The sequence below is a fragment of the Hippopotamus amphibius genome, chromosome 1 (genome assembly GCF_030028045.1).
Source record: "Hippopotamus amphibius kiboko isolate mHipAmp2 chromosome 1, mHipAmp2.hap2, whole genome shotgun sequence".
Taxonomy (NCBI): domain Eukaryota; kingdom Metazoa; phylum Chordata; class Mammalia; order Artiodactyla; family Hippopotamidae; genus Hippopotamus; species Hippopotamus amphibius.
In genome coordinates this window covers 160,916,626-160,940,887 of record NC_080186.1, presented here as the reverse complement: position 1 = coordinate 160,940,887, position 24,262 = coordinate 160,916,626, and the positions used below count along the sequence as shown (strand labels likewise).

The following is a 24,262-nucleotide window of genomic DNA, read 5'->3' as shown; positions in this document are numbered from 1 at the left end:
TCTTCACATAGTTAAATATTTTCAGGAGTCGATTTTATGAGCCCAATTCTTGTATCTCCTCATATCTAGAAAACACTAAAATCCTTCACGGTGATGACTGCTCCTCATGATTAACAGAAACCCTTTGTAAAAAATATGTGCTTGATTGCATTTATTCCCCCTTCACCAAAATCACATATATACTGACTTCCCCCAAGAACTGGAAAATTACTGATGACTGCAAGTCTGCTCTCCAAAAACCCACATCCTATAGAGCCCGGGTACTGCTGTGGACCCCCCCCCCCCTTTGGAGCAGTTTCTCAGAGCTATCTGAGGTGCTGTCTCCCGGGCTGCAATCCTCATTTTGCCCCAAATAAAACTTAACTCGCAAGTCTCACATTGTTTATTTTTTAAAGTCAACATAACACAGTTTTTGTTTGGCCGCGCCATGTGGCTTGCAGGATCTTAGTTCTCAAATCACAGATTGAACCCTGGGCCACGGCAGTCCCCAGTCCCTGAGTCCTAACCACTGGACCACCAGGGAATTCCCTAGAGCACGGGTTTTTTAAATTTTTTATTATTTTTTATTTATTGTCTGTGTTGGGCCTTCATTGATGCATGCCAGCTCTCTCTAGTTGCAGTGAGTAGAGGCTACTCTTCGTTGTGGTGCACGGGCTTCTCATTGTGGTGGCTTCTCACTGTGGTGGTTCTCTTGTTGCACAGAGGGGCTCTAGGTGAGAGGGCACGCAGGCCCAGTAGTTGTGGCTTCCGGGCACTAGAGCGCAGTTGTGGGCATGGGCTTAGTTGCTCCACAGCATGTCGGACCAGGGATCAAACCTGTGTCCCCTGCACTGGCAGGCGGATTCTTATCCACTGTGCAGCACGGTTTTTAATTCACCAGTTTCCCCAGTACCTAGTAGATTAGTGGCGCTTAAAATTCGATGAAAGAACTACTTTATCCTAAATATAATACCATTCACTTTTATGCAGAACAGTGACACATAACTGTATCTGTTTCCTTTTTCTCACCCGTAAAATGAGGATAATAGTCACCGCGAGCCTTCAATAAGGTAATGCACGTCCCGGGGTTAGCCAGCGCTCATCACTGAGAGCCTTGTTATTGGTGAAATAGCTTTCGATATCTTCCTAGAACTCGGGGTAGTTTTGAATGTTCCTTTAGAATGCGTTAGGGATGGGGAGATTGTATTTGATGAGTGGGAGGTGACGGTACTAGCCTGAGGCGGTAGGGGTCGAAGTTGAGTTACTTCCTTTCCTAGATCTGAAGTCGCGAAACCAGTGGCCGAGGGGAGGGGCAGCTACGTGGAATTCGCTTATCTAGAGGTCCCACTCCTCCTCTAACCTTCGCCCCGCCCCTCCCGCCCCAATCCCCTCTTTACATCTTCCCTCCTTCTGTCCGCCCCACCCTCCCTTCGCCCCGCCCCTCCCCGGCCCGGGGTCGCGCCCCCTAGTTCCGCCCCGCCTTCTCTTCGCGTCGTGCCCCGCCCACTGGCCCCTCTCTTTCCGCCCTGCGCTGCAGCTGCGTCATCCGTACGGTCTAGACCACAGCGGTCGGTTACCCGCGGTCAGCTTCGTTCAGTTTTGCTCCAGTTGCACCATGTGGAGCCAACGGCAGGGCCGCCTCAGGCCGTTAGGCTGCGGGGTGGAGGAGCTACGGTGCCGCCGGCGGGAGCGGGAGGCAGGTGCGGGCGGACGAGGGAACACGGGAGGATGAGGGTGTGGCGGTTGGAGAAGGGATGAGGAGACTCCCCAGGGTTGGAGACGGGTTCTGGATCCTGGCCGCCCCTCCCCTGATCAGCCGGCTCCTTTGCTCCCAGCACTGCGGAAGGCACGGAGGGAGCAGCAGCTGGTCAGCAAGAGGCTGCTGAGAGACGAAGCCATGGAGGAAGCTGAAGAGGGCTGTGTGGCCATGATCCTAGGGGAAGCCGAGGTGAGGGGGCAGGGTGCTTGGTGAGATCCACACCCCCTAGCGGCAGATTCCTTCTCTTGTACTCGAGGTATGCCCCCAAACTTGAACGGGGTCCCTTCAACACCTCCATCCGTCTAAGTGGGCCAATCCAAAAACCAGGGAATCAATCATTCTCGACAACTCCCTCATCCCCACATCAATACATCATCAAATCCTAGCCCCTCCCCCCCACCTTTTTGTTAACCTCCTGAAGAGCTGTGGAAGTCTTTAAGTGGCGTTGCCATCACAATTGCCACCGCTCTCTTCTCTGGATACTTAACAGCAGCTTCCTAACAGGTCATCTGCAGAAATTTTGCCTCCTCAAGTTCATTCTCTATACGTCAGTCAGATGGGTCTTTTAAAAACACAGAGACTAGAATCCTTCCTGTGATCTACACTGTACAGCATTGTCTAACCTCTGCTACTTCCAACCTTATGAGTTTACTCATTTCAACCAAATTGCCCTCTTTTTAGTGCTTGAAACAATATACCAGGCTCTTTCCTGTCTCAAGGACTTTGCATTTGCTGCATCTAAAGTGGGTCTGTAGAGTATTAATTATACTAATTGTTTGCCAACTAGACTTTTTTTTTTTTTTTGGGGGGTACACCAAGTTCAATCATCTGTTTTTATACACATATCCCCATATTCCCTCCCTCCCTCTACTCCCCCCCCACCCTCCCTCGAGTCCCCCCCACCCTCCCCATCCCTGTCCTCTAAGGCATCTTCCATCCTCGAGTTGGACTCCCTTTGTTATACAACAACTTCCCACTGGCTATCTATTTAACAGTTGGTACTATATATATGTCTGTGCTACTCTCTCATTTCGTCTCAGCTTCCCCTTCACCCCCCGCCCCCGCCAAACCTCGAGTTCTCCAGTCCATTCTCTGCATCTGCATCCTTGTTCTTGTCACTGAGTTCATCAGTACCATTTTTAGATTCCGTATATATGAGTTAGCATACAATATTTGTCTTTCTCTTTCTGACTTACTTCACTCTGTATGACAGACTCTAGGTCTATCCACCTCATGACATATAGCTCCATCTCATCCCTTTTTATAGCTGAGTAATATTCCATTGTATATATATGCCACATCTTCTTTATCCATTCATTTGTTGATGGGCATTTCGGTTGCTTCCATGTCCTGGCTATTGTAAAGAGTGCTGCAATAAACATTATGGTACATGTTTCTTTTGGGATTATGGTTTTCTTTGGGTATATGCCCAGAAGTGGGATTACTGGATCATATGGTAGTTCTATTTTTAGTTTTTTAAGGAACCTCCAAACTGTTTTCCATAGTGGCTGTACCAACTTACATTCCCACCAACAGTGCAGGAGAGTTCCCTTTTCTCCACACCCTCTCCAACAATTGTTGTTTCCAGATTTTGTGATGATGGCCATTCTGATCGGTGTGAGGTGATACCTCAGTGTGGCTTTGACTTGCATTTCTCTGATGATTAGCGCCAACTAGACTTTAAATCCATAGGAACCTGGACCTTATTTGTCACTGTTGAAAACTCAGATGCCTATACAGTATCTGGCATATAGTAGGTGCTCAGTATTTATGGAATAAGTGAATGAAAGAATTTATTTCAACTCATTCATTCAGCAAGCATTGGGCATCCCCTGTGTTTATATTATGTTTACATATATAGTTTACAAAGCACGTATACCTAGGTTATACTGTTTATTCATTGTGTGTTTATACCAAGACACCTGTGCCGGGTACTGAGGTACACAATGATGAAAAGAGAGTCCCTTTCTGTGACGTGTTTATAACCCATTGAAGGAGAAGGATGTGCTCCTACCTGTCATGAAGGAAACATGAGACACAACAGAACCCTCTGAATCTTCCAAAGGAAGCCAAAAAGAGCTGACTTCACAGAGTCAGTGAGAGCAGAAACCTAAAGGAAGTGGAGGACCTGGGGAGGGTATCCTAGGCAGAAGGAATAGATTGTGAGAAACTGGTTTAGTCCCCTGTAGAGTAAGTGGGAGGGCTTACATTAAACTCAGTTCTGATTCCCTCTTCTGTCCACTCTACTGCAAGGTTGGCACTTATTAGCCATATTCGTATGAATGACAAGTTCTAGGGATAGTGCCATATCGGAGGGCTCACAGGTGAGGTGGGCAGAGCAGAACTCATGCCTTGCTTTCTGGCAACTATGTGTTGCCATCTCTCTTCTCCCTGCTCTGGTCTCCAGATCCAGCAGTTCCTGCGGTTAGCCCAGCGGGGGACAGAGGAAAAGGAGAGAGAGAGGGCTCTGGTCAGCCTTCGTCGAGGCTTGCAGCACCCTGAGACGCAACAGACTTTGATCAGGTCAGTGTAGGTGGTGTGAGTGGGTGGATGGGGCTCTGCGGGATGGACAGGAGTGTGGAGGGGATGGGCCACTGGCTGAGCAGGGCTTTGGTGCTCACTCATGTAGGCTGGAGGGCAGCATTCGGACCCTGGTCGGGCTCCTGACCAGCAACCAGGCCCTGCTGCAGCTTGAGGCGGCTCGGTGCCTTCATGAGCTCTCTCACTCTGAGCAGTCTGCGGTGGCTGAGGCCTGCCTGCCAGCCACTTCCTACCTTCTCACCTACCTCTCCGGTCACAGCTCAGACTTTATAGTAAGCCCTGTCCCTTTCTACCTTGTTCTTGGTTTGGATTTGAAAAGTATGCTTTGGGGTCCAGTTTGAGCTGGCAGGTAGGCAAAAGAGGAGAACGTGTTTCCCCTGATGCCCACAGCCATACACACACCCATCATCTCTCACTCCCCTGTACCCAGACGGGGATGCTCCATCTTCCCCACTCCCACCTCTACCCCACCCCGGCCTGAGACAGGCCAAGTCCTGTGCTTTTGTTGTCCCTCTCTCAGGAGCTCTGTCTGTATACACTGGGCAACCTGATCGTGGAGAGTGAGGCTGTGAGAAGGCAGCTCCTGCCACAGGGCATTGTTCCAGCCTTGGCTGCCTGCATCCAGGTGAGTGTCTACCTCCTTGCTTTCTCCCTGGGCACCCCTCTGCTCACGTCTCTCCACACGCCCCACCTACTTTGATTAGGCAGCTCCAGCCTCTGCCCTATGCTGAGGGGTTGAAACTCTCAGGAAATCTTATGGCCTTGGTTCCAGAGTCAGATCCCTACTTTGTCTGCTTCTAGTCCCCCCATGTGACTGTGCTGGAAGCCCTTGGATATGCCTTGTCCCAGCTTCTGCAGGCTAAGGAAGCTCCAGAGAAGATCATCCCGTAAGTAAAACTGAGTCTCCAGATATGCAGGCAGGTGTGACCTACTTGGTAGTGTAGCCCCTGGATGCCTGATCAAGTCTTGTTTCCAAAGCTGTTGCACGTTTCAATTGCATGTGCCTGACTGGGAAGAGCTTTGGGTTTGGATACTTTCCCACCTGCTATTAGGGTTTAGGAAGAGTGACTGGCATCTTGCCTTCTGTGGTTCCTACTCACAGCTCTGCTTCTACTGACAGCTCTGTCCTGGGCTCCATTCTCCCCCAGCATATGCTGCAACTGTTGCAACCTGGCCCAAAGCTGAACCTTGGGGTAGCTGTGGAGTTTGCCTGGTGCCTTCACTACATCATCTGCAGGTAATAGGCCAATTGAGAAAGTGCCACAAACCTCCCCTGGGGCTTCCTTCCATGCCACTCAGGCTTTTGAACTTTGGTTTCTGGAATTGTTGTGCTGAGTTTTCTTTCTTCTGTGGTCCTCTCTTCTTGGAGCTCAGGAAGACCTATGCCATTTGCCAACTTAAAGGTAGGATTGACTGAGTAGTGACTACCTGCTTCCTATTGCCCAGCCAGGTCAACAATGTCCTGCTCATCACCCAGGGGGCTCTGTCCACTCTGGGGCTGCTGCTCTTGGACTTGGCTGGGGCTGTCCAGAGAACTGAGGATGCAGGACTGGAGCTGGTAGGTGAAGAGGAAAGGGCAACATCTGGGTGACCTATCTTCTTACTCAGCTCCCGCTCCAGTGTGCAAATTGCCCTTGCCTCAAACCTGAACCCCAACTTGTCTTTGCAGCTGGCATGCCCTGTGCTTCGGTGTCTAAGCAACTTGCTAACAGAGGCAGCAGCAGAGGCTGTGGGAGGGCACATGCAGCTCCGAGATGAACGTATCGTGGCAGCCTTATTTATCCTTCTGCAGTTCTTCCTCCAGAAGCAGCCCAGCCTGCTTCCTGAGGGCCTCTGGCTCCTTAACAACCTCACTGGTAAGCACCATAATCTGCCTAGGCCTGGACCTTTAGATATTGGGAATACTTCCTCATGGCCTGGGCTGGGGTGGGTAGGATTGAGAGTGGGTTGGTTTCATGCCCCAGTTGGAGGAAATTCACTCTGCCATTTTCTCTTCCAGCAAACAGTCCTAGTTTCTGCACCTCCTTGCTCTCCCTGGATCTGATTGAGCCCCTCTTGCACTTGTTGTCAGTATCTAATGTGGTGATTGTATTGGTAGGTATTGGGGTCACTTGGGTCCAAAATCTGGTGGCCAAAGTGTAAACAATGGGAGCAGACGTGAGCCCTCAGAAGTACATTCTACCCTTAGCTGAGAGCTGGCAGGTGGTGTGGTATGGATGGCTTCAGAGCCAGACCATCAGTCATAGACCAGACAGTCTTGGGCAAATCAACTAAGCACCTTAACCTTGGGCAAATCAACTAAGCACCTTAAGCTTCAGTTTCCTCATTTATAATTGGGAATAGCAGTCCTACTTGAGGGAGGCTGAGGGGATTACAGAATATGCATATAAAAGTGCTTGACACAGTGCCTAGGCATGTGGTCAGCACTCCATAGAAGTTATTGTTAAAACCTTTGGTTTTCACCGTTTATGGGGACTGTGTACATGTATCTCTGCAGGTACTCACAGTTCTGTGCAACGTTGCAGAGAAAGGTCCTGCTTACTGTCAGCGTCTATGGCCAGGGCCCCTGCTCCCCTCCTTGATGGACATTTTGGCCTTCTCTGACACTGAAGTAGTAGGCCAGAGTTTGGAGTTGCTGCAACTGCTGTTCCTCTATCAGCCAGGGGTGGGTTTCTGGCCTTAGTCCCTAATCCCTCTGTTCTGAAGCTGCTTGTCTCACCACGGCCCCTTTCCTTTCAGCCTTAACTTTAGTCATTTCTCTGGGCCTGGCTAGCCCATGTGGGCTCCAGGTCCGAACTTACACCCTCTTGTTGGGAATGCACTCTTCCCAGAAGAGGTGGGCTAATCCATAAGGCTGTGGTAATTGCATGTTAGGGCTCAGGGACCCAGTGCTGAATCCTTTTCTTCCCTGCTGTTAGGCTGCCCAGGCCTTCTTGCAGCAGTCAGGGCTGCAGGCCCTACAAAGGCATGAGGAGGTGGCACAGCTCCAGGATCGTGTGCATGCGCTCCAGCAGACAGCTCTTCATGGGTGACTTGATGTCTCAAAGTCATGTACTTCACTCCTCATCTGCCCCACTCTCCAGCTTCCTGGCCCACAGAGCCCCTTTGTGGGCGGGGTGGGTGGAGGTGGTGTTAGAATCATAATGACATCCTGCCCTCTGCTCCCACACCTAAGCCTAAGCAAAGATCTCTGGATCCCAGCTTCTCCTCTTTCACCTCGCACTGCCCAGGTGGGAGGACCAGAGGGAAACTCAGCGTGTTCTACTTAATCTGTCCATAGAATCTCCTTTTTTCTTGTTCTTTCCTTTTTTTTTTTCTCTTTCTCTTCCTTCAGCAACTGGTGGCTTTTGATGGGACAGAATAAAATAAGTTTATTTTTATATTCAATTGCTTTGTCTCAACTGCTTTGCCGAAGAAGGGGGTAGCTGGTGGAATGAGAAACAGAACATCCTGAGACAGCATTTTCAACACAAGCTTTATAAAGAACAGAGGAACACATTTCTCCACATTATACTCAGTCCAGCAAAACCCAGGCTTTGGGGCTGTTGCTCTTAATCCTAAGTGGAGGCTTCAGGCTTTGCCACTTAGCACATTCTCCAGGGCTCTGGTTACCTGATCAGCACTGAAGTTGTTCAAAGAGACATTCTTCTCTTGGCCAAATGCTGAAGAGAGAGGGAAGTGATTAAGTATCCACTCTGCACTGTACAGGCTACCAAAGTATGATGAAAGGTCTTTATCTTCAACTTACAGTCTTGCTAGGATAGGAAGGGTAGTAAAGAGATATGACCAAGGTGTATTTGATAAGCCTAGAATTTATCCAGTGGGTCTCTAGCACATCTAGGAAGCCCAGGTCTAAGCAGAATTTTGGCTGATTCTGTGTGGTCATAATGGGAAGGAAAGTATTTCAGGGAAGTTTTAAGGGGCATGGTAGGCATTTATTATTAACCATTGTGAGCAGTGTATTACATGAGCCTGCCTTTTAATGGTGCCCATTCAGTGGCTCCCATAGTTCATCTAAGCTAAAATTATTTGTGTTCATCTCCTTCTCTAGTCTACTGCCTTTTGGAAGGAAGACCTTTTTGCCTCCTCCAAACAATGTTTCGTTCATGGCCTACTGCAGTTGTTGACTGTTAGAACTGATCTGCCTTGGGTGTGACTCCCTGCCTTCCCCCAGACATTCCTAGGCAAGGTGTAGTTAAAAAGTCATGATTAAAAATACCATTATTCAGTAAGTATAAATATTTATTGTGTGTCCCTATGTGTCAGGCAACATGATAGTAACTTTCAAATTGTGGTAAAATGACAAAAGCTCAACCCTGTTATACATCCTAGCTGAATAACCTTAGGCATGTTCCATAAAATTGTTGATTCAGCTTTCTAATCTCTACAATGAGAAAAAAGTATCTACCCCTCATATACTTAAGATTAAATGAGATTTAGGCAGGAAAGCATCAGCTCAGGGCCTAGCAGTAAGTGCTCAACACAGTCATTATTTTAGGTCTTTACTATTGAGACTCACACTCTACCTCGACCGGCACTGACCACACATAATTTGGAAGGACCTACGTTGATGGACAGGACCAGCATCTCTGCTCCCCTGTCTGAAGCCTGTTCTAAATTACAAAAACGACAGCTCCTGGTTCCTATGCAGGACAGGGCCCGACTCCACGCAGATATTACTTGGGACACAAAGCATCCTATAACTCTGCGAATGTATATTTCCTTATCTGCAACAAGGTCAACAGCAAGGCTGAAGTCCGAATTCCAGTCCCTGTACAGGTTTTTGTGTGACCTTGGGCGGCCCCTTCTCTTCTGGAACCCTTGACCCCTCACCAGCGTCCTGTGCTCACCGTAGCGGGCCCAGAGCTTGGGTTGCACATCGGAGCATTCGCGGATTAGGATGGGCAGGTCCGGGTTCGCCTTCTTCAGCTCCACGTAACGTTTTTCGATGAAGTCCCTGCGGGGCAGGAGAGGGCACTGCGCGTGCGGTGTGGGCGCGGGCCACCCCAAACACCCGGGAGGTCGAGGTCGTGACCCTGGCGCCCCGAAGCCCGCCCGCCTCACCGGGCCGCGCCTCACCTGACGCCCTGACTGCCGGGCGACCGCTGGCATAAGTGGATGCGAATCTCACGCAGGCCCAATTTGGCCCGGATCCCCCGGCTCGCTGCGGCCGCCGCCATCTCCGCTGGTACCCAATAATCCGCCCAGACCTTCAGGCCAAGTGCTCCTATCAGACCAACCGCGGACGCTCCACCGCGGGATAGGTTGGCTAACGTAAGGGGCGGGGCCAAGTTTAGCCAATGCCATAAAAGCACTGCAGGTCAACTCTTGCTCGGATTTCTCCGCCCTCGGCTGCGGCGGAAAAGCTGGGGCGCGAAAGGCATTGTGGGCGGACTCCTGAGGTGCATTGTGGGGAAGCGCCTGTCGCTGCTGTGTTGTTGTAGGATCCTCGGTTGTTGTTGGACTTGAAACACCGCAGACGAAATGCCAGAGCGAGATAGTAAGGCTCGGGTCGTCTGCCCTTTCTTCCCCGCGGGACTCGGGATACTTTGGCGCGTTATTTTGGCCTCAGAATTTAAGCCGGGTGTGTGAGGGTGGAGGGGAACTGGGAGTGTGACTCTTGGAGCTTGGCGAAGCAGTGGGCCCCGAGCGAGGCCGGGCAGCTCCAGACTGTCCCTAAATCTTATCCTTGGCCCAGCCCACGACCGATGAGATTTACCTGTGAACTGCCCCCAACCCCCGTCACTTAATTTTCGGTTACGTCAATTTATCTTTCGCGTAGCATCTTAGATGTCATCTTCAGGAAGTCTTTGCTGAGTCTCCAGCGCTGGTTTAGGGGCCCTCTCTTCTGAGTTCGCATAGCTCCTTGTGTTTTCTCCTTCAGCACTTGCTACATTGTATTGTCAATGTCGATGTTCTTGCCTTTCTTCCTCACTAGATTGTGAGCTACTCGACAGGAAAAGACATCTGTATTGTTCACTACTAGATCCCCAACTTTTGCACAGGACCTGACTCTAAAGAGATTAAATTAATATCAATTCTTTTTCTTAGGCGAGCCATTCTCCAACCCTTTGGCCCCAGATGGCCACGATGTGGACGATCCTCACTCCTTCCACCAGTGAGTGTTTTGATGCAGAACCATGGGAATGAGCTGGGTAATGAGTAAAGTGGTGGTGATGGTGAAAGTATTCTGAATGTCTTGTCAGTAAGGATGGCCAGGAAATTGTACCACTTGCTCCTTTCTCTGTGTGAACTTTACCTGGATTATGCCAACTGCATAAGAGTATTTAAAGGGAGGTTATGGCAGGGAGAGTGCTAGTTTTTAAAATTGATGTTTAATTACATATTATATAGGAATTAATTCTTGTAGAAAATTAAAACATCAGAATAAGGGTAATGTTGTCTTTGATAACATCCCCAATTCCGGTCCCTTTCTTAGAGGTAACCACTGTTATCTTTTTTACACTTATCTTTTTTTTCTACGCTTTTTAAATGCATTTATGTACATACATTCATATCTGAGTAAAATATATCATTGATTTGTGAGTTAAAATATTAAAATTAAGCGGTGTCATATTGTATATATATTATTTTGCCACCTGATGTTTTTCCCTTCTCAATATCTTAGTGGTTATTTTCATGGCAGTGACAAGGACTCCCTTCTTGATGAAACTCTAGTCAGACTTCTACAAGGCTTCTATTTTTGACCAGGCCTACTGAACCCAGTTTTAAGAAAGAATCCTGCCAGGGTATAGAGAATCCCATCAATCAAGGAGATCCAATCACTTCTCTTCCCTTGATATCTAATCAGATTCCTTTTCCACCCTACCTTTGATGTCTAACCAAGTAATTTTCTATACATTCCCAATTGTCCCTGTTGTACTCAGAGTTTAGTTTCAATCCCTGTCCCCTTCTGCAATAGTTTTGATTCCTATTACAGTAGTGTTGAATAAAGTCTTCCTTGGCGAGACCTAGCAGGATTCTTTGCTAAAACTGGGCTCAGCAGGCCAAGGAAGCGGCCTAGTCAGAAGAAGGCTCAAAGGAACCTTACTAAAGTTTGGTCAAGGACTGAGACATTGTCACTGTATCATCTTGTACCATCAGTGCTATCTTCCCCACATTTGGGGGGGAAGTTAAAATTACATCTTGTACCATCAGTGCTATCTTCCCCACATTTGGGAAACACTTTCACAGTTTATTTAATCTTCAGTTAATGGATGTTTAGGGTTTATGTTATTCCCAAGTTTTTATTATTTTCAAAACTGTAACTGAACCTCTTTTCACATATACCAGTAATTGGCCAGGTTAAATACAGATGAATGGAACTGCATGGTTATAGGATATTACACATTTAAATTTTAAGATAGATACTGCTAGGTTGCCCTCCAAATTGTCTATACTGATTTATACTCTCATCAGCAATATATGAGAATATCCACTTCCCCAAATTCTCACTCATTTATCAAACTTTTTAATCGTTAACACTCCGATGCATTAAAAGTGGCATGTCGTTGTTTTAATTTGTATTTCCCTGATTTCTAGTAAAGTGAACCGTATTTTTTACATATTCCTTTTCCAGTTCTTATTGAGTACTAATTTTTAAAATTTTTACCCCCTAGATCAAAACTCACTAATGAAGACTTCAGGAAACTTCTCATGACCCCAAGGGCTGCACCTACCTCTGCACCACCCTCTAAGTCACGTCACCATGAGTAAGTTCTGGGGTGATCCAATCTGTCTTCCATCTCCTTCCTATGGAAAATTTATTTAACTAGATGTCTTAGGAACTGGAAAGCTAGTTCTTTTTTGAAGTACATAGTTCTGATTCTTTCCCTTTTGAGACTGAAGGTCCAGGAAAGACTGGGATGCTGTAGGGATCTCATGTTTTATTTCATTTATCTATCTATCTATCTATCTATCTATCTATCTATCTATCTATCTATCTATTTGTTTATGTTTGGCTGTGTTGGGTCTTAGTTGCGACACACAGGATCTTTCCTTGTGGCAGGTGGGCTTCTCTCTAGTTGTGTGCAGGCTCTAGGGTTGCCCCGTGGCATGTGAGATCTTAGTTCCCTGACCAGGGATCGCACCTGCATCCCTGCATTGGAAGGCAGATTCTTTACCACTGGACTACCAGGGAAGTCCCAGGGATCTCATTTTTTAAAAAAATATTTATTTATTTGGCTGCACCAGGTCTTAGTTGCGGCATGTGGGATCTAGTTCCCTGACCAGGGAGTGAACCCAGGCCCCCTGTGTTGGGAGCAGGGCAGTCTTAGCCACTGGACCACCAGGGAAGTCCCTTAGGGATCTCATTTTTTATCAGAGTATGTTCCATGGACCATTTGTACTAGAGTTGTTGTTGGTGCTTAGGTAAGTAGATTTCTGGGTCTATTCCAGCCTCACAGGCTCAGATTCTAGGGCAGATATTTGGGGATATATAATTTTAATAGTCCTTCAGGTGGTAGTGATGCTTTCTAAAGCTTGAGAGCCACTCACCTACAAATATTGACATGGAACTCTGCCTGATTGAAACTGGTTAGCTGTTGCTTTGGTCAGTACTCTAGGCCTTTTTTTCAGTCCTTCAGGCTACTTACAATTTCTGGGGCTGTGGCAATATTTTGCTATTAGTGAATTTCTTTCTTTTCTAGGATGCCAAGGGAGTACAATGAGGATGAAGATCCAGCTGCACGAAGGAGGAAAAAGAAAAGGTAAAGAAGGGATGTAGGCGTGTGGGTTTTATGGTGGATAGTGTTTGGGGGAAAGGAGTAGGGGCTAGTTACGAGGCAAGAGACTGAGGTTTTCCTTTCTTGTCTTGAGTTCTCTGCTTTCATAGTGAAGAGGAATGATATTTAGAATGGCAGTTTAGGGCTTTGGAGTCAGCTTGTGGTGTTTTAATCTCATCTTTACCAGTTTCTAGCTGGATAACTTTGGGCATTTTGTTTAACCCCTCTAATCCTCAGTATTCTCATGGGTAGAATCAAGATAGTGATAATAACTTTTATCTGGTTGTCATGAGGATCAACTGTGATAGTCCATGTAAACACTTAGCACGAGTGCCTGGCATGTAGTAGCCACCCAGTAAATTATGTCTGCCATCATCATCATCGACATTGCTATTATTTATATGATACTAAGCTTCCTGGACCTGGTACTTTGCTTTTTCCTCTCTTCTTGAGGAGGACTGGCAAGGGATGATTTATTTTCAGGTGAAATTTGGAAGGTGGTAAAAATTCAGGTATCTTCCTGGGTTGCCATATGGAAAAGTCTCATACCTATAGAGACTCAGTGATGTAGAGTTGGGTGACACCAAAGGATTCTGAAGTTACAGATGGAGTATACTGAGGTGGCATTAGAACAGTCTGTGAGCTGGAAGATTCTGTAGTTCTGATTTTGAGGACTATCAAGAGGTAGCCAGCAGTTCTGTCAGGACATATATGAGCTTTCAGCATAGAGAGTTGAATGAAGGTATAGGGAAACAGGCAGGAACAGTTCTGCTGAGCCTTACACATTTGCCTTTCCCTGGTCACAGTTATTATGCCAAACTTCGCCAACAAGAAATTGAGAGAGAGAGAGAACTAGCGGAGAAGTATCGGGACCGTGCCAAGGAACGTCGGGATGGTGTGAACAAAGATTATGAGGAAACTGAGCTGATCAGCACCACAGCTAACTACAGGGCTGTGGGCCCCACTGCTGAGGCGTGAGTACAGAGTGGGCCAGGGCATGGTTCCCTCAGCATTGCAGAGTCATACAATGGCAGTATGAATTCTTCCTTACATTTTCCTTGCTCTGGAATGCAATTTCCCCATGCCAGGCCATTTCAGGAGGCACTTGCCACCCACAAAGGATTGTTCTTATGTGGCCTCTTTCATTCTACAGGGACAAATCAGCTGCAGAGAAGAGAAGACAGTTGATCCAGGAGTCCAAATTTTTGGGTGGTGACATGGAACACACCCATTTGGTGAAAGGCTTGGATTTTGCTCTGCTTCAGAAGGTGAGCCTTGGTGGAGAGTAGCACTAGTGTTCTGAATGCTCTTGTAAGGACCTTTTGGGGTGAGGAGGGTGACTGCTGTTAGTTCAGAACAACTAGAAGGATTAACGGTGACCCCTCTGTAGGACTAATTGCTGCTCATCCTTCAAGTCTCAGCCTCAGTTTTAGCTTCTTGTGGAAACAGACCTTCCCTGATCACCTAGGTATGGTTAAGGCTCCCCACTTCTCACCTCCCACTACCTGCACCCTTGCATAGCTCTTCTGTTTTACTTAAAGCAGTTATCACACTTTGTTGTTTAATTTGTCTGTCTCTCTTTTTATAAGCTCCATTAGGACAAGGACTATATTGTTTTGTTTAGTATTGAGTTCTATGTTCCTGGCACAGTGTGGTTTTCAGTAAGGATATGTAAAGTGAATAAATGTCTAAACCTTTATTGCTTTCCTGTTAGGTGCGAGCTGAGATTGCCAGCAAAGAGAAAGAGGAGGAAGAACTGATGGAAAAGCCCCAGAAGGAAACCAAGTAAGTAAATATCAGGGAGAGCTTGAGAGTTTAGAAAGGTGAGGCCAAACATAGGAACACATTTAGCAAAAATGTTCTTTTTGTCCTTTCAGGAAAGATGAAGATCCTGAAAATAAAATTGAATTTAAAACACGTTTGGGTGAGTACAGAATTTCTACACTAGTGGCTCTGCATTCCAGGTAAATTGTAAGAAATTTAGTGCTCTGGGCAGGATATGCTTCCCCTTTCCCTCAACCTACTTTTATCTCTTTTTTGTCCCCAAATCAGCTAGTTCCCACAAAATACTCTAATAGAACTCAGATGTGGACTTAGTTATTTTATATATGTTACTAATGTCCCCTCAGGTTGGAAGCTCTTTCAGATTTGGGCTTATCCATTAAGGGAGGTAGCATGGTTGGTGATTAAAAACTTAGAATTCAGAAAGCTGTATTTGAATTCTGTGATGAAATCACACTAAGCATGTGATTTTGGGCACAACCAGCTTAACTTCTCAGTTCCTGTTTGTCCACTTGCAAAAATGGGGTTAATATTCCCCTCATGGGATTATTGGGATGAGGAGAAATAATATATGCAACATGACTATCACATTGAGCATGTAGTAGAGCTGTTTTTTCCCATCTTCATCAATATTACCTTAAACTTCATCCTTCTTCCTCACAGGGCCCAATACAATGCTAGGCACATAGTGCCCTTGAGAAGGCAATGTAGGAAGGGTGGATAAGAGCTCAGGCTTTGGAGTTAAACGGCCAGGGTCCCATTCTTTGTTCTGTTGCTTAGTAGTTATAGGACTTGCAGTAGTCATGTGACTTAAGTGGTAGTAAATCACTTAACTCTCAGCCTTAGTATTCTTATCAGCTCAAAGATAACAGTGACTACTTCACAAGGCTGTTGTGAAGACTGAATGAAGCAAAGCATGCATAAGCCCTGGCATGGTGGCTGGCACAGAGTAACTGCTTAGTAAACGGTAGCTGTTATTGAGGAAGGTTCTCATTGGCTTCTTGCTGCTCCTTCTCTTTTTGTAGGCCGAAATGTTTACCGCATGCTCTTCAAGAGCAAAGCATATGAGCGGAACGAGCTGTTCCTTCCAGGCCGCATGGCCTATGTGGTAGACCTGGATGATGAGTACGCTGACACTGACATCCCCACTACTCTTATCCGCAGCAAAGCTGATTGCCCCACCATGGAGGTGAGTGACCCAAGTCCCGAGAGCCTGACACATGAGCCTCAAACCTGAGAATCAGTCTTGATTCTGCACTGAGCCTCATCTACCACATTTAGCTAAGTCCTGTCCAGCTTTTAACCTTCTAAATCTCAGTTGAATCCATTCACTTTTCTCTATCTCCACCAGTAACCCAATAACATTCCAGTCTAAGCTGTCATTTCTTGGGACTTCCCTAGTGATCCAGTGGTTAAGACTCTGTGCTTCTAATGCAGGGGCCATGGGTTCGATTCCTGGTTGGGGAACTAAGAACCCACATGCCATGTGGCATGGCCAAAAAAAAAAAAGCCATCATCTGTTGATGGAACTATTAAAAGAGGCTCCTAGTTAGTTTCCCCACTTCCACTCTGGTTCCCTTCCAATATTCTATTTATTTTTATTATTATTGAGATTTAATTCACACACCATACAATTTACCTCTTTAAAGTGTACAATTCAGTGGTTTTTAATATATTCATAGAATTGTACAATCAGCATCAGAATCAATTTTAAAACATTTCATCACCCCAAAAAGAAACCCTGTACTCTTTAGCCATTACCATTCCCCACATCTTTCCGTCCCCTTTTCCATTATAATTTTTACACATGGCCAGAGTGATCATTTCACAAAGTGAATTTTTGTCTCGTCATGGTTTAGAAGCTTTTGATGGTTTCTTAGTGTTAGGATAAAGACCAAAATCTTTACTGTGGCCTGTGAGGCTTTGTAACTCCTGGCCTTTCCAGCCTCTTTTTACCATGCCTCCCTGTTTGTTCTCCAATCATCCTGGCTTTCTTGAATATACTAATGTCACTTTTGACCCAGGCCATTGTATGCTGTTTCATCTGTCTGCAGTGTCCTTTTACAACACCTCCTTTCCCTGTCTTCACCTAGTTAATTCTCACTTACCCTTTAATTTGTTAAGTAAATGAATGAATAAATGAAGAGAGACCTGCTCAGTGGGATAACATTCTTGCTTTTGGGGTTTTCAGGCCCAAACCACACTGACCACAAATGACATTGTCATCAGCAAGCTCACCCAGATCCTTTCCTACCTGAGGCAGGGTACCCGCAACAAGAAGCTCAAAAAGAAAGATAAAGGTAATCTGGAAGGTTAGGGAGAGGAACCTTACCCTTGGAGGGGCATTTGAGGATGGAACCAAGGTCTCCTGGAGCCTTCTATTTCCAGAACATTGGGAGGCTCCTGGGGACCAGAGGAAAATGGGAGCAGTGGAGCATTAGCAAGGGGATGGTTACATCCAGGTTCTGTCTGCTTGACTCACCTAGGAAGCAGTGGTCAGTTTTAAGGCATGAGGAAGGGGAGTATGGGGTAGCTTTTGGTGTCCCATCTTTTTTTTTAAATAATTTATTTTTATTTATTTATTTATTGGCTGCATTGGGTCTTTGTTGCTGCGTGCAGGCTTTCTCTAGTTGCAGAGAGCAGGGGCTACTCTTTGTTGTGGCGCGTGCGCTTCTCATTGCAGTAGCTTTTCTTGTGGAGCATGGGCTCTAGGCGTACAGGCTTTAGTAATTGTGGTACCCAGGCTCAGTAGTTGTGGCTTGCAGGCTCTAGATCGCAGGCTCAGTAGTTGTGGTGCATGGGCTTAGTTGCTTTGCGGCATGTGGGATCTTCCTGGACCAGGGATTGAACCAGTGTCCCCTGCATTGGCAGGCAGATTCTTAATCCACTGCGCCACCAGGGAAGTCCATGTTGTCCCGTCTTTTAAACAGAAGATGTTTAAAAGGGCATTGAGAACTGGAGAGCATGGTGAGGCTGAATGGGAGTTAACTCAGGAGTGTTTTCCTCACTCCTCTCTTCATGTTACAGGGAAAATGGAAGAGAAGAAACCCCCTGAGGCTGACATGAAGTATGTATCCTAGCCTCTGCCCCCTGATCTGAGGGATGAAGGGCTTCTGGGTTTCCTGTCTTTGGCATTTGGGGGAGGCCTTGGTGTGAGAATCTGGAGAAATGGCCAGGGGAAATGGAAGTGTATGTGCCTTTGTCAGCTAGGGATCTCTGTTTTACTAGTATATTTGAAGACATTGGGGATTATGTGCCCTCGACAACCAAGACACCTCGAGACAAGGAACGGGAGAGATACCGGGAACGGGAACGGGAGCGTGATCGGGAGAGAGACAGAGACCGTGACAGAGAGCGAGAACGAGACAGAGAGCGAGAGCGGGAGCGAGAGAGAGAAGAAGAGAAGAAGAGGCACAGTTACTTTGAGAAGCCAAAAGTGGACGACGAGGTGAGATGTAGTTCTGGGCACTGGGTGGAAGAGCTGCCCATCTCTGTGGGTGGTCAGCCAGGTAGAGGACCTCTCTGTTATACAGGTGCCTCGTGGCTTCATAGCAGCAACTGGGTCAACTAATCCAGGGTAGGAACCATCCTGGAAATGGGGGCAAGGGGTAGGGTAGAGAATTGATTCAAACTTGGGGGAGAGATGAGTGGGCATCCCTCATGGTGAAACTCACTTTAGTTTCTTTTTTCTTTCCAGCCCATGGATGTTGACAAAGGTGAGTTGTACTCATGGCATCCTGCATTGGCTCTGGCAGTGCTGCTTTCCTCTGGGCTTGAGAGTCTGACCCAGAACTCAGAGTTGCCAGGGGTGGGACTGGGGGACTTCCTAGTTCTGTATTCTCAAAAGATCTGTGTCTTGCTTTATGGAACAGACAGAAGATGAGTCTGGAGTTCTGTCTATCTTCCTTGGCAGTGGCAGGGCATATTTCCTCTGTTCGATATAATTCTCCCAGCTGTGGGGTTCTGAAGATGTGAGGAAGGTTGAACGGACAATATTCTGGGCATATTACTGCATCTCAAGCAGAGTAGTTCATTTTGAGTTGGATTTTGATTAAAACTTTGTTAGCTAAAAGGGTTCTGTTGCTTAAAAAATGCTGTTATGAAAGGCACAGTGGGAAGTGTGTTGTGGGAAAGAGGTTGTAACTTCCCTATTTCAAAGTCTGAACAGAGTTCTCTTTCGTCCAGGACCCGGATCTGCCAAGGAGTTGATCAAGTCGATCAATGAAAAGTTTGCTGGATCTGCTGGCTGGGAAGGCACTGAATCATATCCTTTATTTCAGTATGTTCCTGGGTTCTAGCAAACTGTTTTCATTTCATTTAAACTCCAGCTGCCTCCCTGCTTCCCCACAACCTCACCACCCCCATCTTGCCGTTTTCCTTTTGTGCTGAATTTTGACAAGGATGAAGTCATGACTTTCCCCTTTCTCAGAGGACCCATTCCCATTCACAGCCCTCTCCTTAAGGTTTTCATATTGGGGCTTCTAGCCCTTGGTCCCTCCTGCTTGAAGTTTTTCTTCTGTTGGTAGAGTTATTTTCTTTAACATAGTGTATGCTGAAGAAGCCAGAGGACAAGAAGCAACTGGGAGATTTCTTTGGCATGTCCAACAGCTATGCTGAGTGCTATCCAGCCACGTATGTGAGACTCTGTTAAAGAAGGCAGGCTGGGATGATTGGAGAACAAGATGGGGGACCAAGCTGGGGGGAGGGGGCGTGAGGTAGAATTTTTGCTGGGACCCAGGGGTACTTCTTACTGGATAAAATATGAGGGTGAGTCAAAAATTATCCACACTCTGGCTATAGAATTTATAGAAGTGTTACTATAACCAGAATGCAGATAGTTTCTGACTCACCCTTGTATTTTATCAGGCTCTGACTGGGAGGCCTAGGAGGGATGGTTGTTCCTAGGCATATAGCCTCTTGGTGGGTAGGTTTCTGGATGAAGCATAGGAGTGTGGGTCTGCATTATCTCTTTCACTGTTGCTTTTCTTTAGGATGGATGACATGGCTGTGGACAGTGACGAGGAGGTGGATTATAGCAAAATGGACCAGGTGTGAAGCTGGAAGGATGGGTGGGGGCAGTTATTCTATAGCACATATCCTCTTCCCTCCTCCCAAAAGATCTGTTTCATTTCCTGGGCCTCATCTTCCTTCAGCTGCAGCAATAGGAGCAACAGCATTGTGGGGTCTTGGGCAGCTTAACTGTTTTAAAGCATCTGTACAAAGTCAAATGAGATAGGGCCATAAATATATTTCTTTTTATTTTCTATTTAGTGCCAGACTTTGATTTCCATCCTAGGCAGTAAGCAGGCCTTTAGTGCACATGTAGAAAGGGAATAAGAATTTCAGTTTTTAGAAAATAACTGGGAAAAAAAAATAACTGTTTTATTCTAGCTAGAATTGACATTTTCCTCTAAGCCTTAAAACAAAAACAAACAAAAACACCAACAAACACTAACACCATTAAGGGTGAAGTGTCATCTACTTTTTCCTTGTTCGCTCTGTATTACAATGCTTAATAGCATGGTTAATTCTATCTTGGAACTTTGCTTAACCCTGGTTCTGCCAGGTATTAATTTTGTGGCCAAGCCAACTTATTTTACTGCTTATTCCTCAGTTTCCTCATTAGGAAAATGGAGAGAACTATAGTTCTCACTTAATAGAGTTTTTGAGAGAATTAAATAAGATGCATATTTAGTGTTCAGAATAATGCCTGGTACGTAGTAAGTACAGAGTTAACATTTATTGTTTATTAGGGTAGGAATTATGAATGCTAAAACCTGGGATTATGGGAGAGCCTGGCTTTAATCAAGGGCTAAAATTTCATTTCCACTGACATCTCTTCCTTCCCTGCCCCCATTCTATCCTGCAACAGGGTAACAAGAAAGGCCCTTTAGGCCGCTGGGACTTTGATACCCAGGAGGAATACAGCGAGTATATGAACAACAAGGAGGCTTTGCCCAAGTGAGTCCTGGTACTAAATACAGCCAAGAGTGAAGAGAGGGATGGTCGTGGAGGTGGAGTAGCCCACACCAGGTTATAGGGTAGAGTCTGGCTGAAACATTCTGAAATTGGTTCTCTGCTCACGGGGTCCTCTGGGAATACCTTGCTATTGCTTTGCAACCTCTGATGCCTTCTTCCCTCAACTGCCCTTTTTGCCCTCAGGGCTGCATTTCAGTATGGTATCAAGATGTCTGAAGGGCGGAAAACCAGGCGCTTTAAGGAGACCAACGACAAAGCAGAGCTTGATCGCCAGTGGAAAAAGATTAGTGCGGTAAGTAGGACTGGTTCTGGGTGGAAGGGCTTCAGTTAGGAGGAGATACTGGGCCACAGATTCAGGAACAGGCAGGGGGTTGGAGAGCCATGGAAGGAGGAGAGGGGTCAGCCTTGGGTCTCAGGTGAGCTTAGACTGGCAGCATAACTATCAACTATGGCTGTTGTTTTTGCAGATCATTGAGAAGAGGAAGAAGATGGAAGCTGATGGGTGAGCAGCATTATTATTCCTCTGTGAGACTGGTGAGAATTGCTTACTGTATTGATCTTATGCTCATTTCTCCTTCAATTGCAGGGTTGAAGTGAAAAGACCAAAATACTAATCTCTGGTTCCAACTCCAAGAATAATCTCCACAAGGATGTGCTCCTCACTGCTTGCTTTCTACAATTACAAAAAAAGTTGCAAGATTTTTTTTGTGAATGTATGTAAAATTTCATTGTATAATCTTTTGGTCCCATTAAAATTGGTTAACCTGCTGTCTTTTCTCTGTGTTGAGGGCCCAGATGCACCAAGAGGGCTACTGATTCCACTGATTATATAAAAATCACATGGAGAAAGTCAGCTCAGTCCTTTCCTGAGCTGTGGCTCTGGATTCTTAAGCAGGATGTATGCTAGTCAGGATGCCCAGTGGAGAAAGGACTGACCCTCACTGACAGGCAGGAGGTGGATAGAGAAACATAAGGATGATTGTTTTGTTTTGTTTTGAATTAATATTTATTTATTTTTGGCTACATTGGGTCTTCATTCCTGTGCATGGGCTTTCTCTAGTTGTGGCCAGCAGGGCTACTCTTCGTTGTGGTGCATGGGCTCCTCATTGTGGTGGCTTCTCTTGTTGCGGAACGTGGGCTTCAGTAGTTGCAGCACGTGGTCTCAGTAGTTGTGGCTTGCGGGCTCTAGAGCACAGGCTCAGTGATTGTAGCTCACAGGCTTAGTTGCTCGCCGACATGTGGGATCTTCCCAGACCAGGGCTCGAACCCGTGTCCCATGCATTAGCAGGCAGATTCTTAACCACTGTGCTGCCAGGGAAGTCTGTTTTTTTATTTTTTTAAGAGTTTATTTATTTATTTTTAAAAATCTATTTTATTTTTTTATTTTGGCTGTGTCGGGTCTTAGTTGTGGCACGTGGCGTCTTCATTGAGGCATGCAGGATCTTTCGTTGCAGCGTGCAGGCTTCTCTCTAGTTGTGACATATGGGTTTTCTCTAGTTGTGGCGTGCAGGCTTCAGGTGTGTGGGCTCTGTAGTTGTGGTGTGCAGGTTCCAGAGCACATGGGCTCTGTAGTTTGTGGCATGCAGGCTCTCTAGTTGAGGCACGTGAGCTCTGTAGTTGTGGCACATGGGCTTAGTTGCCCTGAAGCGTGTGGGATCCTAGTTCCCTGACCAGGGATCGAACCCACATCTCCTGCATTGGAAGGCAGACTCTTTACCAGTGGATCACCAGGGAAGTCCCAAAGGATGACTGGTTTTAAATATCAGACTCATCTGGGCCCATCTGGGGATCTAGTCTTAAGGCAGAGGTTCCCTGGGAATTAGGGTCAGCCCACTGGGCTGCCAGTCTGTTCCCAAGGTTGTGCAGGACTGGGCTCTAGGTAAAGGCACCTAATGAGAAACACTCCTGGGAACAAAAACCTTTCACAAATTTATGCCCCCTTGGGATCTTTAGTAACTAAGCACAAATCAGTGCTTACCTGGTAGAAAGGGAAGTGCATTAGGGAATCCCTGTCCTAGACCAGAAGGGTTTGGTGCCCTTCAGCACAATAAAAAGTTTGCCAAGGCCCAGGGCAGGCTCCCTGGCCTCCAAATGACTCTATCCCCACCTATTTCTTCCTCTTGGCTGACTGCCAGCACTTCTGTGTGGCACTCATCAACAAAGGTCACCACTTCTTTCTGGCTGGATCTGCCACTGCCTGCCCTGAGGTAAGACCTGTGGGCTTACTAGATCCAAGGAAAGCTAGATGGCCACCTTAGCCATTGCTTTTGGTTACTTTTGCCTTGATAGGGCAAGAGCTTTTTTCTTCTTTTTTTAATTAGTTATCTATTTTACACATATTACCATATATATATCAACCCCAATCTCCCAATTAATTCCCCCTGCGCCCCCCACGTTCCCCCTTTGGTGTCCATACATTTGTTCTCTACATCTGTGTCTCTCTTTCTGAGGGCAAGGGCTTTTTGAGGAAGCCAGCTTTGTGCATGGCACCTAGGAGGCTGAAATTGGGCACTGTCTGCAATAACACCTAGAATGGCTAATTTCATACCGTGACACCCTGATTTCATGGTTGTAGGCAGCAGTCACAATTAGGGAAAAGGTCACAGAGACTGACCTGGATCAGATGAAGGTACCTAGAGGGTCACTAAGATCAAGACCTTTTGGGGGTTGACTGCCAGTTTAAGGTAAGTTTCTGCAAGTACCACCAAGCCTTGTGGAAGTAACCAAGACCCTGTGGATGGCCACACCGTGAGGGACAAGGGACTCAGCACCACACAGGGGACTTAGAGCCTCTCTGAGGTCTCTAACCTCACTTTCACTTCTTGTTAAGGGGGTTGGGCATCAGCACTTAAGATGTCTTAGAAGGCTTACTACCATGTAAGAAGATTCTCTTCAGACAGGACTCCGTGCTCCTCCTTATCTGTCCCACCATACAGAGTGCTCTCATCTTTGTGGAACCTTTGGTAACCCGAATGTCCAGGACGTCAACGTTGTGCCCATTTTTCCTTTTCAGCAACTACTCACCAGCTGTGAGCACTGCCTGCCCAGTTCTGCTGAGGGTCTGCAGCCAAACGGTAGAAACGGGCGGGGCGCCGTTGCTTCGGCTACCAGGATGTTCAGCATGGACCGCCGCAGCTTAAGTGTGGGCGCGGGCTGCCTGCTGTCTACGACAGCCGCAGGTCAAGTTCTCGCGGCGTGAGTTTCTGTCGCTTACTGACCAAACTGGCTGTCGCTTGTCTTGGTCTTTCACAAAGCCATGAAAGACTGGCGTCCCCTCTTTTCTCCCGACGGCAGGCAGTCATCCTTTACTGATTGCGGGAGACTGTCAGCATCGATCAGGAAAAGGGGAAAGGACTTAAACGCAGTTCCCAACTTTACGTGAAGTGACCAAGGAAAGGATTGATGGTTGCACGGTCTAGCTGGCCCAGGAACCGTCTCCATTGCAGCACAGGGAAGTAGCGGGCTTAGGGAGTCGAACTCTTCGAGTTTATTTCACACA

The 24,262-nt window shown here is 46.7% G+C and overlaps 3 protein-coding genes across 4 annotated transcripts; 2 read left to right on the top strand and 1 right to left on the bottom strand.

The window, feature by feature from the left end:
* Positions 1-1,500: 1,500 nt before the first annotated feature.
* On the top strand, positions 1,501-7,666 carry TMCO6 (transmembrane and coiled-coil domains 6). 2 transcript variants are annotated; one of them, XM_057733197.1, is made up of 12 exons: positions 1,501-1,679; positions 1,815-1,927; positions 4,146-4,261; positions 4,368-4,551; positions 4,800-4,904; positions 5,081-5,166; positions 5,400-5,516; positions 5,726-5,837; positions 5,949-6,135; positions 6,279-6,373; positions 6,777-6,944; positions 7,198-7,666. In XM_057733197.1, the coding sequence occupies exons 1-12, from the start codon at positions 1,595-1,597 to the stop codon at positions 7,309-7,311; spliced, it is 1,482 nt and encodes a 493-aa protein (XP_057589180.1). In that variant the 5' UTR covers positions 1,501-1,594; the 3' UTR covers positions 7,312-7,666. The 2 variants fall into 2 exon arrangements, with proteins under 2 accessions (XP_057589180.1, XP_057589189.1); XM_057733206.1 differs by lacking the exons at positions 1,501-1,679; positions 1,815-1,927; positions 4,146-4,261; positions 4,368-4,551 and having other exon boundaries at positions 4,651-4,904; positions 5,428-5,516.
* On the bottom strand, positions 7,625-9,574 carry NDUFA2 (NADH:ubiquinone oxidoreductase subunit A2). The gene is made up of 3 exons (XM_057733218.1): positions 9,359-9,574; positions 9,130-9,236; positions 7,625-7,941 (listed from the first exon to the last, which is right to left on the bottom strand). The coding sequence occupies exons 1-3, from the start codon at positions 9,457-9,459 to the stop codon at positions 7,850-7,852; spliced, it is 300 nt and encodes a 99-aa protein (XP_057589201.1). The 5' UTR covers positions 9,460-9,574; the 3' UTR covers positions 7,625-7,849.
* A 53-nt stretch (positions 9,575-9,627) lies between these two features.
* On the top strand, positions 9,628-21,531 carry IK (IK cytokine). Its single transcript, XM_057733184.1, has 20 exons — positions 9,628-9,779; positions 10,331-10,397; positions 11,899-11,991; positions 12,928-12,987; positions 13,809-13,976; positions 14,156-14,270; positions 14,717-14,787; positions 14,880-14,926; positions 15,810-15,973; positions 16,976-17,084; positions 17,812-17,851; positions 18,013-18,232; positions 18,482-18,500; positions 18,970-19,048; positions 19,336-19,416; positions 19,776-19,833; positions 20,657-20,745; positions 20,947-21,055; positions 21,231-21,265; positions 21,350-21,531. Exons 1-20 carry the CDS (start codon positions 9,764-9,766, stop codon positions 21,375-21,377), a joined length of 1,668 nt encoding a protein of 555 aa, XP_057589167.1. The 5' UTR covers positions 9,628-9,763; the 3' UTR covers positions 21,378-21,531.
* The last annotated feature ends 2,731 nt before the right edge of the window (positions 21,532-24,262 follow it).

What these genes read in the sequence shown, in the direction of transcription:
- IK (XM_057733184.1), top strand. An exon ending in CGAAGGAGGAAAAAGAAAAG is followed by an intron (nt 12,988 to 13,808) that starts GTAAAGAAGGGA and finishes CCCTGGTCACAG; the next exon opens with TTATTATGCCAAACTTCGCC. An exon ending in GTGGGCCCCACTGCTGAGGC is followed by an intron (nt 13,977 to 14,155) that starts GTGAGTACAGAG and finishes TTCATTCTACAG; the next exon opens with GGACAAATCAGCTGCAGAGA.
- NDUFA2 (XM_057733218.1), bottom strand. Translation starts at nt 9,459, where the DNA reads ATGGCGGCGGCCGCAGCGAGCCGGGGGATCCGGGCCAAATTGGGCCTG. An exon ending in CCCGGCAGTCAGGGCGTCAG is followed by an intron (nt 9,237 to 9,358) that starts GTGAGGCGCGGC and finishes CCTGCCCCGCAG; the next exon opens with GGACTTCATCGAAAAACGTT. An exon ending in CAAGCTCTGGGCCCGCTACG is followed by an intron (nt 7,942 to 9,129) that starts GTGAGCACAGGA and finishes CTCTCTCTTCAG; the next exon opens with CATTTGGCCAAGAGAAGAAT.
- TMCO6 (XM_057733197.1), top strand. Translation starts at nt 1,595, where the DNA reads ATGTGGAGCCAACGGCAGGGCCGCCTCAGGCCGTTAGGCTGCGGGGTG. An exon ending in AGGATGCAGGACTGGAGCTG is followed by an intron (nt 5,838 to 5,948) that starts GTAGGTGAAGAG and finishes TTGTCTTTGCAG; the next exon opens with CTGGCATGCCCTGTGCTTCG. An exon ending in TGTTCCTCTATCAGCCAGGG is followed by an intron (nt 6,945 to 7,197) that starts GTGGGTTTCTGG and finishes CCCTGCTGTTAG; the next exon opens with GCTGCCCAGGCCTTCTTGCA.